Source organism: Talpa occidentalis, unplaced genomic scaffold (assembly GCF_014898055.3).
Source record: "Talpa occidentalis isolate TD23 unplaced genomic scaffold, MPIMG_talOcc4v2.1 talOcc4.10, whole genome shotgun sequence".
Classification (NCBI taxonomy): domain Eukaryota; kingdom Metazoa; phylum Chordata; class Mammalia; order Eulipotyphla; family Talpidae; genus Talpa; species Talpa occidentalis.
The window spans coordinates 9,423,398-9,440,568 of NW_023600993.1; the positions used below are offsets into that span (position 1 = coordinate 9,423,398).

The window sequence follows — 17,171 nt, forward strand, 5'->3', positions numbered from 1 at the left end:
ATACCCTGGTGAGTATGTGCACAGTTGCCTCGAGGCACGGGGCAAGGATTTCTCCCTGCTCTCCCCTCCAAGCTGGCAGGGCACCCTTCAGTTGTATCAAGTAAAGTCAGGCCACCTCCGAAGAAGTTGCATGGGACTGTGCTGCACACGGTGTGTCAGGCCTGAGGGCGCCGGACAGTGGCTCTTCATCCTGCTGTCCACTTGCTGCCCATGGAATCTGCTGTCCCTTGAATCCTGCTGAGGTCAAGCTGCTGTTCATTGTTTACTAGCCATTCAAGCTTCCCTTTCTGTAAAATGTGCTCTTTTCCTTTTTCCACTTTTTCTTGCTTTTAAAATCTATGTGTAGACTTCTGTGATGTACCTGGGGTCTAGTTGGTGTCGGAGGACTGTATCTTGCTTCTCCTCACCCAGCTGGGCGGGTTGTGTCGGAGCTTGGTCTGCACCTGCAAGGTGGCTCCTTGGCCCTCAGCCAGGGCTCAGGTGCGGGGGTCAGGGCCAGCTCATGGCCTCGTTGCAGGAGCACTGTCGCGTCCGGCCACCAGGGGGAGGAGCTGCTTCACTGACAGCTGCAGCTTGTTAGCAGCAGGCTGGTCAGCCTGGAGCCGCCCCCTGCCTCCAGGGGATTCACTGGGAGGACCGTCTGGGGCTCTGAGAGTGGCGTGGCCACAGAGATGACGCTGCAGGTGAGACCCGGGCTGTGACCAGATAGACCTTGTCCAGTGTGGTCAATGATTTCTCACCTGCCTGAGCATTGGGGCTAAGTCACTACCCCCTTCCCATACCGGGTACAGGTCTACATTGCAGGTGCCTTTTAGATTTTCCTCTGTCTATGCTATCATTCTTCATCCTTCTTAGTTTTACTTAGCTTTATTTATTTATTTATTTATTCATTTATTTTTTAAAGATTTATTTATTTATACAAGAACTGGGGTACAGGCCAGATCCGCGGGAGGGTGAGAGGATTCACCAGAGACAGAGTGGGGGAACTGAACAGGCAGACTGACGAAATACACTGCTGAGGGGAGCAGTGGGCGAGACAGGAGAGGTCTGCCCCGCCATGTGGGTTGCTCCGAGGCCGGCAGGGATGGAACCAGCACTGCAGAGACTGAGGACAGCTTCACAGCACTGCGCTCAACCGCCTGTGCCACCGGGGAGGCCCCTACTTATTTATATAAAAATTTTTTTTTCTTGTGATGAGAACTTTTTAAAAAAATTTATTTATGCATACAAGAGCTGGGGTACAGGCCAGAGATGCGGGGGGTGAGAGGACTCACCAGAGACAGAGTAGGGAACAGAATGGGCAGACTGACTGAAATACACTGCTGAGGGGAGCAGCGGGCGAGACAGGAGAGGTCTGCCCCGCCATGTGGGTTGCTCTCTGGCCGGCCAGGGATCAAACTTGTGAGGGTGAGGCTGCGGATTGCTTCATAGTGTGGTGATTAACCCCTTGTGTCACCAGGGAGGCCCCTTCTTAGTTTTAAATGGACCAAAGCCCAGTGCTGGCAGTGGGGCCTCTTTCCCCAGGGACCCTGAGGTCATCGATGTTCTCAACTCTGGAGTCCACCTGCTGGCAGTCAGCTCCCATCTGAGCTGCAGCTGTTGACTGGACAGGGCTGGGCCTGCCACGGGGGGGGGGGGAGCCAGATGAGCTGAAATCCTGGACAGGGAGAAACAGAGCTTAGTGGGGTGCCTCCAAGCACCAGGCTGCTGGGCAAGGATTTCTCTGGCCTTGGTTGGTTCCCAGGGCCAGCCTGGCATGCTGTACCCAGGCTTCTGGAATGCTGAGCAGTGGTCATGCAGCTGGCATGTGAGGGCAGGCTGTGCGGCTCCGACCCCAGTGTGCTCCCAGCCTTATGACCTGGGACAAGGGTGGCTTTCTCATCTCTAAAATGGGAACGGTCATAGTAGCATCACCCTTCTCCCAGGGAGGGGCAGGCTGCTGTGAGGTAAGCGCGTCTTGGGGCACAGTGCCTGGAGCTGCATTGCTGACTATTATTCCTCAGTGGAGAAAAGCCTCCAGCAGACAGCACTAAGTGATCTGAATTGATGTATTTTTCGTAACACAATGTATGTGCTTAGTTCAGCTGTTATGTGTGGGAAAAGATGTGGCTTCTGTCTCCCTTCCTGGATCCCTGTCTCCTAGTTCCAGTAGTTTGGTGAGGTGCTCTAGTGTACAGCGTCTTGAGAATCACACATTCCACACCCCTACGCACACATCCACACACACCACACGCACACACTCATATAAACATATACACAAACTCCTATACGCACAGTCACATGGTGCTGCTCAGCACCTCCTGGGCACAGGAACCCCTTCTTCATATGGACTTTACACCAACTTATGATATGCAAAGCAAAATAAAAGCCAGCCTCTCTTACTAAGATTTTATTTTATAAGTTCAAATTTAAAGCATTTGCTCATTATAAAGTCAATCAGTGAGAACAATGATGCCTTCTTGATGAACACAAACTGAGCGGGCTGTGGCTCACAGCTGCAGGCATCTCTCAGCCCCAGCATCTAAATCACTTCCCTCTGGTGTCCCCTTGCTGGGAGTCAAGCAATCCAGTGTCACAAAGATAAGGACTAGCCAACAGGCGACTTTTATGAGAGTCTGCCAGGGAGATTGGGATTAAAGAGTGATAGGGAGATGTTGTTTCGGTGGGAATCTCTACTGATCATCTTAACAACAGGGGCGCAGGGCAGGGTGGCTTGTTTTTAATTATGAACAGGAAAGTCAGATGAGGGGCACCAGGGCTTAAAACAAACACTAAAGCAAACCCGTGCTTGTCTATCAGGGCACCCACGGAGGGGACAAGTGGCCGGGTCTGGTAAATTAAGTACTCTATTAAGTACTCAAGTACTGCGTTGTTCTGGGCTCCGTGCTTTGGGAAGTGCTGACTGCAGCGATCAGGATGATGATAATGGCAGCTGGAGCAGTTGTTGTTTTCATATCTAACAGGCACTTTGTTCAGTGTTTTCTCCCTCAATCCTCACGCCAACCCTATAAAGTACTTTTCTTCTTCTGCTTAGGTGACTTTAGAAAAGTTATGTTGTCCCGATCACACGGCTAGCTGAGTAGCACCGCTGGAACTAGAGCCTGGATCTCAAACCCAGAGCCTCTGGAAGATGCACCACCACTCAAGGCGAGACCTCCTGGACCCAGGGAGACGTGACAGCTTCTGCTGTGTTCACACAGGAGCAGCCACAGTGGTGCTGTTAAGAGAAAGTGGGGGAAGCGGAACCTTGTGAGGGTGTCCTTACCAAGGCTGCCAGCAGCCAGCATGCCTCCTTGGAGGAACTGTTCTGTCCTTGCAGTAAGAAAGCAAACCCACAGATTATGGCCTCCGCTAGGGAGAAGACTTAGATCATTTTCATTCAGATTCCCAGACATGCGCAGAGAATAAGGCTTCAGAATGAGAAACATCATCCCATACTGGCCACCTAAAGATCCCTCCAAGTGCCAGGTACAGCAATAAGCATTTGGGGTACAACTATACAACCAGACGTGGCACCTGCTCTCCCAGAGTCTGTCCCCCTGGGAGATACTCTGCCCAAGGTCTAAGTGGCCCCTCTTCATGGTGGCAGGTTCTCCAGTTAGCTCCAGTTTCCAGGACTGCCTCTCCTGCCCTGGCAGCAGCTGGAACAGGGGACATGGGCCACTGTCATCACCGTCACACTGCTCTGCACCAAGAGAAGCTGTCACAGTCTAGGACTGTCTCCCTGTGGGAAAATTCTAGGGAATTACTGACTCTCCTGCTTAAAAAGAGCCTGTTGAAATGCTTTAGAAATTTCTGACCAACAGCCACCAAAATACATTCTTTGAAACCACCGTTTTTCCAAAGCGTAGATGGTGAGTAATGTAGATGGATTTCCCATGCATTGTTTAAATGTTGCCCCTAAATGGGACTCCCCAGTGGCGCAGCAGGTTGAGCACAGTGCTGTGAAGCTGTCTGCAGCCTCTGCAGCACGGGTTCAATTCCCGGCCGGCCAGCCAGGGAGCTACCCACATGGTGCAGCAGACCTCTCCTGTCTCGCCCGCTGCTCCCCTCAGCAGTGTATTTCAGTCTATCTGCCTGTTCTGTTCCCCGCTCTGGTGAATCCTCTCACTCTCCCGCACATCTGGCCTGTACCCCAGCTCTTGTATAAATAAATAAAATCTTTAAAAAAAAATAAATGTTGTCCCGAAAGTATATTTTGGGAGTAACTTTTCTGATTATGCTCAATGTTCGTGCTAAAGCAAGTGGCTCCATCCTTACCCCCGAACCTTGGGGAAGATGCTATAAAGACCGTCCAAGAGGGCAGCTGGCAGCCAAGGGCTGCACCTCTTCCTTCCTCCACTGCAGAGGCTGGTCTGTCTCTGGGCTGGATGGTCTAGGTCAGTTGTTTTCAGAAAGGGCCACCCAAAAGAAGGCTGTATGTGTCTGAGAGCTGGCCCAGGCCAGCTTGCTAAGTCCTGCCAGGACTCCCTGGACCAGCCCCAGACCAGGGCTGTGGAACCCACGTGTCTGTCATGTCGCTTGGTCTTCAGCTCACTGTGGTTGGGCATCGCCACAGCGTAGTCCACTGCCTGCCTGTGTCAGGCGTGGTTGCTACAGTAGTAGAATGAGAACGACGCCCTTGTGAGACCGAAGCCAGAGCAGAGCACGAATAGAAGTCTTCCTTTATCATCACAATTTCATTGATTCCCCAGCTCAGAGGTCCAAACCCCTCGATCTTCCAGGCGCTGATCATTTAGCTCCAAGCTCTACCTTCAGCCTTAGGAGCTAAGGCAGTGGCCCAGGCAATCTGGTCTTCCTCTGCTCAGCTGCTTCCGCGACCTCAACAGCAATAACACCCAAGGGACCGTTTCCTCCTCGTCCTTCGAGGCCGCGAGGAAGATCTGCTCCTTGGCAATGCTGTCCTCAAGTCCCCAGCACTGTGAGGCCCCTACATTCCCTGCACTCTTGCAGTGTCACCCCATGCTCCTCTATGCATCGTCACATTCAGCCTTGTCGTGTCCCGTCCTTGCTGGCTGACTGGAGATCCCCGTGGGTGGACACTGAACACTCCCCCTTGCAGTGCCCAGCACATGTGGCTTTGCACATGGCCCACTATGCAAGCAACACACATGTCTGGGGGTGGGGGGAACTCATGGCTGCCCCTGGGCTCTCTCCACCCCTAACACCTCCTTTGCAGACACAGCAGAGCCCCTACAGCGACACTGACCTCAGTGCTCATTGTCTTCTTCCACCAAATCCGATGGCGGGGGGATGAGGTCTCGGGGATTCATCCTGGCCACCAGGCAGACATCATAGCTGTCGTGCATGAGGACATCGACAGCTACAACATTCCACTGGCTTTCCCATGGGTCAAGCTCCAGTATTTCTTTGGAGATGATCTCATGGCGATCTGAAGAACAGCAAAGAAGGAAGGCAAAACGTCACAGTGGTATTAAGTTCAGAGGACATCATCATTGTATTAAACAACTTCCTCTACACAAGGCATCATATACTTAGAATTAGTTAACAGACAACTGACTATCGTTTGAAAGAAAGACACAGTATCTGGACATTTAAGAAATTAAGACATACAACTCACTTTCAAAAATGATTCAAGACATAATGGCAAGCACACTGCTGTCTAAAGTGGGGTGTGAGGAAGGGCTGGGACTGTCATTGCTGCACTTTGGAGAGGAGGTGCAGCTGGAGTCGCATGACCACGTGCGAGCCATGGACCTTCCTCAGCTTGTTTCCTTAAATGCCAGCAGGGATGCTAACACACAGCCAGGGTCCTCACAGGAAGCAGATGGCGCAGGTCTATGTGGGTAACATTCCAGTTAAGGTGTAGCAAAGGGACTGTTGGAAAGATGTGGGTGGGGCTTAGGAAGACCCCTAGGGATGGCACAGGATTCTAGGGCTGAGAACAGCAAGGGCCTTTACTATGCACTCCCAGACCTGAAAGCAGCAAGGGGAGGGAACTGAGGGAGGGGGAAGGCAGCAACTTGGCAGGAGCAGACCTCAGGTAGAGGAGGCGGGGAGACTAAATATCCTGCTTTACCCTCTTTTTACCCAACAGTTTCTGCTCTTGCTTCCCAGGGGGCAGAACCAACCAGTCCAACCTTGCATGTACAGAGAGGGCTGCAGACAGACAGAGTGAGGCTGGAGGGGCCAATGGAAGATTTCCATCCTATTTCACAATTTTATTATGATTAGCGGAGACAATGTATGTACTGGGGGGACTGACTTTTTAAACCATATATGTACATCTCGACTGTGAGGGGGGTACTAGATCAGGCCTTTCGTGTCACTGAGACTTGCCCTCTCTGGAGGAAGCAGATGGGTTTTAGCTCCTCCCCAGAATTGCCTGGCAGCTCTGCACACCTTATGGAGCCATTCTGGGCGTTAACTTCTCCTCAAACAAAGCTCATAAAGCTAGAAAACAATGGTTGAATTTGTACCTACCTATTTGAGTTTGGGTTCTTGAAATGTTATTATATTAACAAGGAAAAAGAAACTGGAGGTTGAACTCAATGTCAGTTCTTGACAATTTAGTTAATTTTCCAAAAACAGACTCCCTTAATGCCACAGCATCTTGATTATTAAAGGAATTAGAAAAATCTCCCTGCATCCTGCCCCTTTCAGTAGAAAGCAATTAAAAAACATTATCTTCTATGAAGTAAATTAAAAAATCATGTTATTTTTTTGAGGTAAAAAATGAGATGCCAAAGAAATTCCATGTAAGCTGTAGCCCCAGGTGCATTAGGGGGTACTCTCTTTTGTTGGAGGTACTTTAGTGGAAAAATTCACTAAAATTTTTTTCTCTGTTATTCAGATTGGAAAATTTTTATTTCTCTGTCTGCAGAGGCACTGACTCTTTCCTGCCCCATGCTATTAAATCCAGTCAGAATTTTTTATTTTTTTTAATAATTTCTTTGATTTTTCTGCACTTTATTTATTTTTTATAGAGGCATGTTTTATTTATTTATTTGTTTGTTTGTTTTGTTTATACATGCTGGGTACAGTCAGAAGCGCGGGAGGGTGAGAGAATTCACCAGAGCCAGAGCGGGGAGCAGAGCAGGCAGAAGGACCGAAGTACACTGCTGAGGGGAGCAGCGGGCGGCAGGAGAGGTCTGTGCGCCATGTGGGACCCTCCTCTGGTGGCCGGGGAGCAGCTGGGGATTGAACCGGCGCTGCAGAGGCTGCGGGCAGCATCGCAACCCAGTGCTCAACCGCTGCGCCACCGGGGAGGCCCCAGTCAGAATTTTTTAAATTGTTATTTTGTTTTTCAGTTTTAAAATTTCCATTTGGCTCCTCTACTTCCTCCTCCTCTTCCTGTTCTTTTCTTTGTCTTCTCTTCTTTAATAGCTTCTATTTTAATACCAAAATTTTCTATTTTTATATTCCTTTCAAAAGTGGTTCACTTGTTCCTTTTTGGAGCACCATTATAATAACTACTTTATTTTTAATATTTTAATATATTAATATCAATAATTTAATATTTTAACACACACTATTTTCTTAATCCATTAATATATTAATATTTTAATATGTATATACACCCACACACACATACTGTATTTTCTTACTCCATTATCGGCTTTGGGGCATTAAGGCTGTTTCTATATCTTGGCTATTGTAAATAGTGCTGCAATGAACATGGGAGTGTAAGTTTCCTTTCAAATTAGTGTTTTTGTGTTCTTTGGGTAGATTCCTAGGAGTAGTATTGCCGGGTCACATGTCAGATGCATTTGTAGTCTGTTGGGAACCCTCATACTCTATTCCATGGGGGGGACTAGTTTACATTCACCTCAGCAGTATAGTAGGGTTCCTCTTTCTCTACAGCCTTGCCCGCATTTATAATAACTGCTTTAAAGTGTCTGCCTAGTTATCTAAAAATCTGTGTCATCTCAGAGTTTGGTATCTCTTGATTATCTTGTCTTTTCCCTCATAAAATGTTGATATTTGCTTGGTTCTTGGTATGGCAAGTGATTTTGAATTATATACTAGGCATCTTGAACATTATATGATATGGATTCTGGGTTTCATTGAAATCCTTTGAAAAATGATTTCTGGGTGACACTGTTTAGTGATAAAAGTAAAATGCACGGTTTGAAAGAATCTCCCATACATCCTTTTGAGTGGCAAAGGAAAAACAGTAACCAGACAGTGCTGAATTTAGACAATATCTTGACTAATTAAATAAAGCCAACAAAGCCAAGGAGGGGCAGGTGGACATGATTTGCCTCCAAACGTGATAACCTGAGAAGGACAGAGCAGTTATGCAATAGTCCAGCTGGGAATGCAGAACCTGAATTTAATCACAAGGAAATCCCCAAAGAGAAATTTTAATTTGAGATGGGGAAAAAGGCAAATATATTATACTATCTATAATATATAAATATATATGGAAATACTATAGATTAAAAGAATCTGAAGCGACACATCAACAAATGCAATACCTGGCCCTGGACAGGCATGGAGAGGGAACAACATGCATTTAGAGGACATTACTATTTCAAGTGACAAAATCAGAATTGTAACAGTGGGATAAATGAAAATATGGAATCAATGTTAAGATTCTTAAATGTGTTGACTATACTGTGTTATATAAGAGAATATACTTATTTTATACATTCTAGGATTTAGGGATAAAGAGCATGAAGCATGCAACTTGCATTTGGTCAGAACAAAACCATGTGTCTGTCTATATAAATGTGAACACACGCGTAGCCAGATTAATAGAGCAAAAGGGGCAAAATGTTAATAGTTGAATCTGTGTGTTCATCATACTAATTTTTGTCACTTTAAATTTGATATTATTTCCAATTATTTTAAAAGAAAGAACAATTTCCTACACTCTTTTCTCTCATGGCCATTCTGATGTCGCTGCACAAATAGCAATAAGCCAGGCCAGCCATTAGCAGACCCCTCCAGCCTTCTCTAGCTTGCTAGTGCCTGAAGAGAAAATGGTACTCAGGGTGACACATCTATGTCAGTCTTTCACATTCACACAAACTTATAAAACATATATAGATCCATATGTCAGCTCAGCACAGAGCATGGAAATGAGCTCCTATACTTGGATGCATTCTAGAAAAAAGAATACACAGCCAATGGTGAGAAGAGGCTGGTGTGGGATGAGACACTGACGGCTAAAACCATCACAAGCTGAATTTGCTCAGCAGCAGCTTTTTAGTTGAATGTAGTAAACCTTCTATGTTGAGAGGTGGGTGGTTAGGATTGGGAGACGAGACTGACAGTAATATCACTGACATATCACCTGCCACTCAAATCCCCTCTGTGATCACTGTTCCAGAACATGTCGATTACATCCACCTGCTACTCTTGGCCTGAGGATTTTCTCTCTGCTCAAGTGGGCCAAATTGGCAGGAAGTGCTGGGAAGTCATTCTGAGGATTCCTCACCCGTTGGGAGGGACAATCTGAGGCCTGTGCTACTCTGTCCCCCGGAGGTGCCAAAGGGCTCATACTCCTTCCCACCCCTTCCTCTTCTGTCTCATTTTCTTCTCTCCTCTTAGTGTCCCCCGGAACGATCTGCACTCAAATCCTTGTTTCAGTGTCTTTTTCTGTGGGAAAATAAGTTTGGTGCCAACTGGTTGCTGCTGGTGGGAAGGGACGAGGGAATCCTGCATCAGGGAGTTAGGGGAAAACAGGTTAAAACCAGAGGCTGAAAGGAGTCTCAAAGAGCCAGCAGCTGGAGCAAGAGCCCAGGTGGGACTTTGTCAGCAGATAGCCTGCTGACGGTCTGCCAGTATCCCTTCTTCGTGGAATGTACAGGAATCCCAGAGGCACATCTGAGCTGGAAAACACAGGAATGGGCCTTTGGTCTTCAGTTCCTCACGGTTATCCCCAAGATGCTTGTCTAACTGCTTCCCTGAATGGCAGGATTTCTGGGTGCCCATCACAGGCACAGGAGTCATGGCAGGTTCTCAAGACCACAGAATGTTCCTGCCACTAGGTGTCATCTGTCTTCTCTCTCCGTGTCTGGAAACCTAACCTGTCTCTGGAATGAGCCAGTTCTTCCTCTTGCCTGCAAAGAACTGGCCTCCATGCATTCTCCCCGTGGGCAACTCAGCTAATTCTCCCCATTAATGTCAAATACAAAAGCAGGGGGAAGTAGGAGGGGGAGATCTCTTAAAATTTTTTCTTTAGTATCAGCTTTACTGAGATACAGCCACCAACCATAAAATACATCTTTTAAAAGTCTGCAATTCAGTGGTTTTCAGTGTGTTCACAGAATTCTGCAGCCATCACTACCATCTATTTTCAACACATTTCCCCCCAATAGAAACCCTGTATCCATTAGAGTCGCTTCCCATTCATCCTTCCCCTACAAGCATAAAGCTACAGTCTGTCTATGACCTTGCCTCTTCTGGACCTTCGTGTAACTAGAATCATACCGATATATATGATTGCCTTCTCTCACTCAGCATAACATTTTCAAGGTTCATTTATATTGTAGCATGTATTAGTACTTCCTTCCTTTTTATTGCCAAATAGTATTCCATTTTATGAATAGATATTATTTTATTTTTCCATTAACGGCTAGACACTTGGGTTGTTTCTACTTTTTGGCTGTTACAAATATTGCTGCAGCAAACATTCATGCACAGGTTTTTGAAAAGCCATATATTTTTAATGGCTTCCTCTTAAAGGGAGGGCACATGATTGGGGCTGGAGAAGTGGCCTAGCAGGTGAGTGGGCCCAGCGCTGGGCTCTCTCTCCCTTGGGGCTCTGCGTACCCCTCCTGACACACAGAGCCTCATCGTGGGGTGCTAGATGTCACTGTGCCAGGTTTCTTGCTGCTGTGATAGATCACCCCCTTTACACAAGCATATGTATTCTAACATAAAAGATAATCAAAACTTTCCACTCTGGAAAGTCCTCTGAAGAACAAACAGAGAAAAAAATTTATGACGCCCTACTGTACAATGCAATGATGGTACAACTAGATATATGGAAATTTTCAAGCACTCGCCAAAGTACTGAGATAAAGCCCTGCATGCCCATTATCCAGCTTTAACAATTACGAACATTTTACTAGTTTTGTAAAATCTATTTTTGGCCCCTTCCTGACCCTATTTACTTAAAAAAAAAAATCCACTGGAGTAGCTTAAAGCACATTTCAGACAGCATGTCATTTCATCCACAGGTACTTCTAAGCAACCTCTAATTGTTAGGGTGGTTTTTCTTTTCTCTTTTATATAAAATTGCAATGCCAGGCCTCCCTGGTTGCGCAAGGGGTTAAGCACCCCACTATGAAGCAATCCACAGCCTCTGCAGCACGAGTTCGATCCCCTGCTGGCCAGGGAGCAACCCACATGGTACAGCAGACCTCTCCTGTCTCGCCTGCTGCTCCCCTCTGCAATGTATTTCAATCAATCCACCTGTTCTGTTCCCCACTTTGTCTCTGGTGAATCCTCTCACCCTCCTGCATCTCTGGCCTGTACCCCAGCTCTTGTATGCATAAATAAATAGATCCTTAAAAAAATTGCAATGCCATTATTAGCATAACCTGACAAAATGAACAATCTCGGAATATCATCTAGCAATCCAGTCCATATTCAGATTTCCCAAGTTACCTGAAAAATGTCTTTTTGCAGATTTGTTTAAATCAAGAGCCAAATATACTCATGGCATGTGGCTCACAGACCTCATATATCTCCTTTATTTCACAGTGTGAACTTCAGTTTTTAACTTACATATAATTATGTCCTTTAAAAATGAAGGTAGACTTATAATAGGCTCTGCTTTGTTGCCTCATCAGCTTTATTTTAATCTTTACTCTTAACAATTAACATTTCCAAGCCTGTATGTGCTCTGGAGGCATGTTTTCATGGCTACCAACTGGCCTAGTAGCTTCTATTAGTGAGATTAGAATTAAATACTTAGTCATTTTGAATATAAATGCATCCTGCCTTATTTACTATTGCAACTAATCAAATTTGGAGATAGTTGCTTATTAGATTTGTGCATATTTAAAAATCTGCCTGGTAACATAAAAAAATTATGAATCTATACTGGAGAATGCAGTGGTGGTACAACTAGATCTATGGAAATGGAGTGTGGTAAAAAAATAATGCAGAAGGCATTATTTTAGAGATGTTTTCAAGCATTTTATTTCAAGTGGTAGCAGTGGAGAAGGAATAAAAAAATCTTCTAAGGGCAGATCTCTGGAGCAGTAAAGACAGAGGTAAAACCCAGCGCTTTTTCCACATTTTAAAATCTCCCCTTTAGTCCTACAACGAGGACTAAATCACACTCAACAGTACTCACTGCGTGTTTGCTGCATGCCAGACACATTATAAACAAGGTCTCACTAGCTACACGAGCTCTTTTTTTTTTTTTAAAGATTTATTTATTTATTTATTTATTTATTTATACAAGCACTGGGTACAGTCAGAAGCGCGGGAGGGTGAGAGAATTCACCAGAGCCAGAGCAGGGAGCAGAGCAGGCAGAAGGACCGAAGTACACTGCTGAGGGGAGCAGCGGGCGGCAGGAGAGGTCTGCGCGCCATGTGGGACCCTCCTCCAGTGGCCAGGGAGCAGCCGGGGATCGAACCGGCACTGCAGAGGCCGCGGGCAGCTTCGCAACCCAGCACTCAACCGCTGCGCCACCGGGGAGGCCCCACGAGCTCTTACAGTAGCTTGAGGAGGTAGTAATTCCATTTTGTAGACATGAAAACCCAAGTTCAGAGGCTTGGTGAGTCTCCAAGGTCACTCCTCTCTAAAAGCCACGCTTTTTCCAGTTCTTACACTGCTCTCGGGACTATTCACCAGCGATTGGCTCAGGTCAGGGGAGGTTAAAATCAACACCAAAGGAGGTTACAAACATTAAAAACGGCGTCAGTACCTGCTCCGTGGAACCCCCCGCAGACATAGAGCTTCCCATCAACTGCTCCTGCATTAGTAGAATTGGTTCGGAGAGAGAGCAGGGGACTGGGCATAGGTGGGCCTTCTCTCCAAAAGTCCCCATCGGGGTTGTAGATCTCCACCACATCGAGGCACTTTCGAACCTGGCCCTTGTCTCGGCCTACACAGCCGATTCCACCTGCAGAGAACGATACATGAATGAAAAGATGGAGACCCTGCAACCCCTCCCCACCATGGTCCTGTCACAAGTTTATGGCCTTTGGTTGTTTCCTTTCTTGTCAGGAGTTACTTCTAAGATAACGTCTGAGCAATGGTGAGGTCTCTTATGTACCCCATAGTAAAATTTAATGTCATTTTTATTTATAATGTCCTGTGCTTTTATGCTTCTCCATGAGGCTGATGCTGCTACAGGCTTCAGCTCCTGTAGCATCCAACCTTGGTTCTCACAACAAGCTTCCCCTCCCCTTCACAATAAGAGGTTCGGGTAACTCCACACTGACATCTGCCTTCCTGTTCACCTGGCTAGCTGGGGATGTTCCCTTTCCATCCCGCATCCTTGCAAGCCTGTATTTCTCTCTTAAATTGCACGAATTTTTCCAATTAGGGAAAGGCCATTTTTGGGTAAATTTCAGATTTGGGATCAAAGGAAGGTCCTAAACGCAACTGCCCAGGGCATCTTCCATTTTTGGACAATATTGTTCATTTAACCGATATTCACTGAGTGCCTATTATATTCAAGGCAACGTGCTAAGTGATAAAGGGTTTGGAAAGATGAATAAGGCATGTTTCTCGCTGTGAGGAAATTAATGGGTTGGAAAGGGCCATGTATACAAATGAATAGAGGCCATCATAATAGGTATCTTAAAAAAGATACAAATTAGATTTAGAAGTCTGGAGACTGTAACAAGAAATATCATGTATATAATTACGACTCTAAGTACAACCCTCAGTAGGAAATTCTAATTGTATAAGAATTTCCAACACACTGTAATAAGAGAAACAAGTTTGTAAGTGATCTTTTTTGTTCTCTCCTAAGTTCCACAGTGAAAGAAAGGTCTTAAAAGTCAGGCCATATTTCTTGACCTGACAGCCAGCCCCAGGCATGGAGGTGAGTTCCCTGGAACAAGAATAGAAGCTCCTGAACTTGCAGAGACTCCTCTTATCAGTGAGCTCATCCCATGCAGCTCCAATCTTATGACACTGATCTGCAAGACATTGCAGTGCTGGCCTCGGGCACACTGGCTAACCTATGGGCCGAGAGTCACTGCATTTCCCTGGGGCAGCTGGTTTGGCTCTGTTGCCTGCAGCAGTATCCAAACCAAAACTAACACCTGCTCTGATCTCACAGCATTTACTGAAGGTATCACCTGATAAATCCACCACACACTGTCTCACAGCTTCTGTGTTTACTGCTACTTAACACCCTTCCTTACCCCTCAGGGCCCTGGTCAGAGAGTGCTTTTGACATCACCTGCTTTCCAGTATCTCCCTAGACTGCAGTCTAAGTGCTGCATCCCCAGTACTTAGCACAGTGCCGACGGTGTCTGCAAGGAAGGAGCGAGAAGTCCGATGTTTCCTCTGCTTTCTCTGAGCGGATGTACGGTAAGCTCATTGAGGGCCATGGCCACATTTTAAACATTTTATATTCACAGTGCCTGACGCACAGCACCCAGTGATTCCAAGAAGATAGATGGGCACTGCTTATTTTCTCCATGGTTGGGACTTACGCCAGACATGAGAGGTGATGGAACAGGACGGGAGGAGGAAAGGTTCTTTTTTTTTCTTTTCTCTTTTGAGTGTTGGAGCTTGGCCTGTTTCCTGTATGAATCCAGGGACTCAGGCTGTAAACTCAGGAAGCTTTTGGTTGCTTTCTCTCTTATCCGACTGGATAAATAATTTAGCCCATTACGGCGCCAAGTCCAGGCTGCGGCGTTTCCAAGGAAGGGACTCGCTGGCCTCGGTGGGCCGCGAGCTCTGATGCTCACCACTCTCTTTCAGCGTGGCGCTGTGTAGCTAGAGGTTTCTTAGTGCAACAAAAAGTGGAATTTCCTATTTGTGCGGCAAGAAGACCGTGAAGAAGAGGACTTAACCATAGCAGCGGACGCTGGCAAACTCCCATCCAGGTGGGAGAGAGACGTCGCGGTGGCCTGTTGTGTGGATCCGGGACACGCTACCGGGCTGGTGCACAGCATGAGCTCTTCAGAGCACCGGGAAGTGGAAGCAAACAGGTGGGGTCAGGCTGAGGCAGGAGGAGCAGCCAACACCGGAATCTAGCTCCCAAGTGTCACGTAAAGCCCATTAGGAAGGCGCCCCTCACACAATGCCTATGAAGAATGGGTATTATTCTCTGGGTTTCTGGAATAATTAGAGTGCTTGTCATTTTCATTTCTCTGTTACTAAGTGTATTTAATTATAATGTTCAGTCCGTACTCTACAAAACTAACCTTTTAAATAGGTGCCCTTTCTGTTTGGCTGGCAGGCGGTTCACACGCTCCACTCAAGGGTGACACGGGCTTACAGGGAGCTCTTTGTTCCTGCCATTAATGCCGGAACACAGCCTCTGTCTCACTTGGATGTAATTCCACCATCAAGCACACTTTCAGTCTCACTCTATTAACAACAGACTTAATGAGCTTAAACTGAAGGTGAATCCTGATTAGATAAATAATCAAATAAAAGCATGATCTGTATTAATAAGTCAGCAGCAGCACTTCAAGAGAACTCTTTTGATGAGAGAAATCCTAGGGCAGGATCAGCACATCTTTAGAATTTCAATGAGATACCTCCATATCTTTAATTTATATGCCATCACCACCCCTAAGCCTGGCTTTTCTTGAGTCACAAAAAAGACAAATAGAAATCATCTTGGAGAGGTATACCTAAATAGACCGCAAATGCAAAATACACATTTTAGATTTTTTGGGGGTGTGTGTGTGGGGGGGGGTTGTTGTAAAGGACAATGCCTCCTTCTCCTCTTTTTCATTTCTGCAAGGACGAAGACAGGTTTTTCTCGTGTTTGGTTATTAAAGATTCTTTCCCTTCTGTTGGGTGTGGGTGGAAACCTTTCCTCACACAAAGCCTGGCAGGGAGCAGGCTGAGGGCAGAGGGGGAGTGGCACTTCTCTGACACTCTCTGAGGACCTGCCATGCACAATGCCTTGTGCTGGCTCCTGGTGCCCTCTGCCTGCAGGGCTGCCTTCAGGTGGCGGGCTTACTGTTCCTCCCGGGCTGGGCCCAAAAGAGGAGGGGGATTCTGTAATCCGCTTTGACAAGCTTCCAGAGCGGCTTGCATTGCTCAACAAGCTTTAAAAACAAGCTTTAATGAAATATTTACTGTTGAAGGTTCCTGTGTGTTCCAGGAAAAAAAGTGGGTTTTTAGAAACAGATCCTGGTTCATACGCCTGTGTCACTACTTGCTAGTCGGACACTTTTGGTCACTATGATTTTCTCAACTGGAAGTTGAGGACAATAATATGAATTTCAAAATTTGTTACAAAGATTTAACTATTAGATTATCATGTAAAGGAAGAGAAGTGTGAAGAGGAGCTTACATTTTCTGTATGCCTATTCACAAGTATTTCTATCACATTTTAATTTATTCTTAGGTACTGCATAGAAACAAGATGGCTAGCATGCAGAAGGTGCTCAGTGAGTGTTAATCTTTGTCCTTCATGCTCTACATGTTATGTAAAAACCAGCATTTACTGCAGTTGCTGAAATTTTATGTTTGATTGCTCTCAATCTAGTTATTTGTTATGTCTGTAATTGACGCCAAGACTGATGGTGTAGTCGAACCTCAGAAAGTTTCTTTTGAGGTTGGAGAGAGAATTAGAAGTTCAAAGGGCTGAGAAATTAGCTGAGCCTTCCCCTCAGCCTCCAGACATGGAGAGGAAGCTGCCTGAAGTCGTTTAGAACTTACACTCAAGAGGGGCAGTCCTAACTCTCTTTCTATCACCATGCATGACAGAAAAGGACTTGGCAATGTGTAGGCTTCCAGAAGTGAGGCTGGCCCACACATCTGGGGGTCAGGCACTTTCTGACTTGAATGTCGAGTGCAGTCTGTTCACTGCTCACACAGTCTTGTGATGATGCCACTCTTGCTTTGGCTGTCTATTCTCTGATTTTTTTCTGCTCTCGTTTTAGAGTCCTAGACTTGGAGACTAAAACTCAGGAAGACACGAACCTAGGTTCTTGTCCCTTCTTAGTCTAACACAGGGGTCTTTGGTATTTTCAGATTAAAGTTCTTTGGGACAAGGTGGAAAGCAGCCTTGCCTGCGTGTTATAAAACTCTGGGTTCC

General features: G+C 46.2%; 1 protein-coding gene across 6 annotated transcripts in view; it reads right to left on the reverse strand.

Annotated features, from left to right (window-relative positions):
• Positions 1-2,018: 2,018 nt before the first annotated feature.
• The window catches only part of KBTBD12 (kelch repeat and BTB domain containing 12), a 40,081-nt gene continuing 24,928 nt past the window's right edge, over positions 2,019-17,171 (reverse strand). For 5 of the 6 annotated variants that reach the window (XM_037524161.2, XM_037524146.2, XM_054701812.1 and 2 more), the window contains 3 exons: positions 12,855-13,052; positions 5,210-5,392; positions 2,019-3,217 (listed from right to left, as the gene is read on the reverse strand). In XM_037524161.2, coding sequence (XP_037380058.1) covers positions 5,211-5,392; positions 12,855-13,052 — 380 coding nt within the window. In that variant the 3' untranslated portion in view covers positions 2,019-3,217; position 5,210. Of the gene's footprint in view, positions 3,218-5,209; positions 5,393-12,854; positions 13,053-17,171 lie in introns of those variants that run through there. The other variant, XR_008554415.1, reaches the window with a different exon arrangement.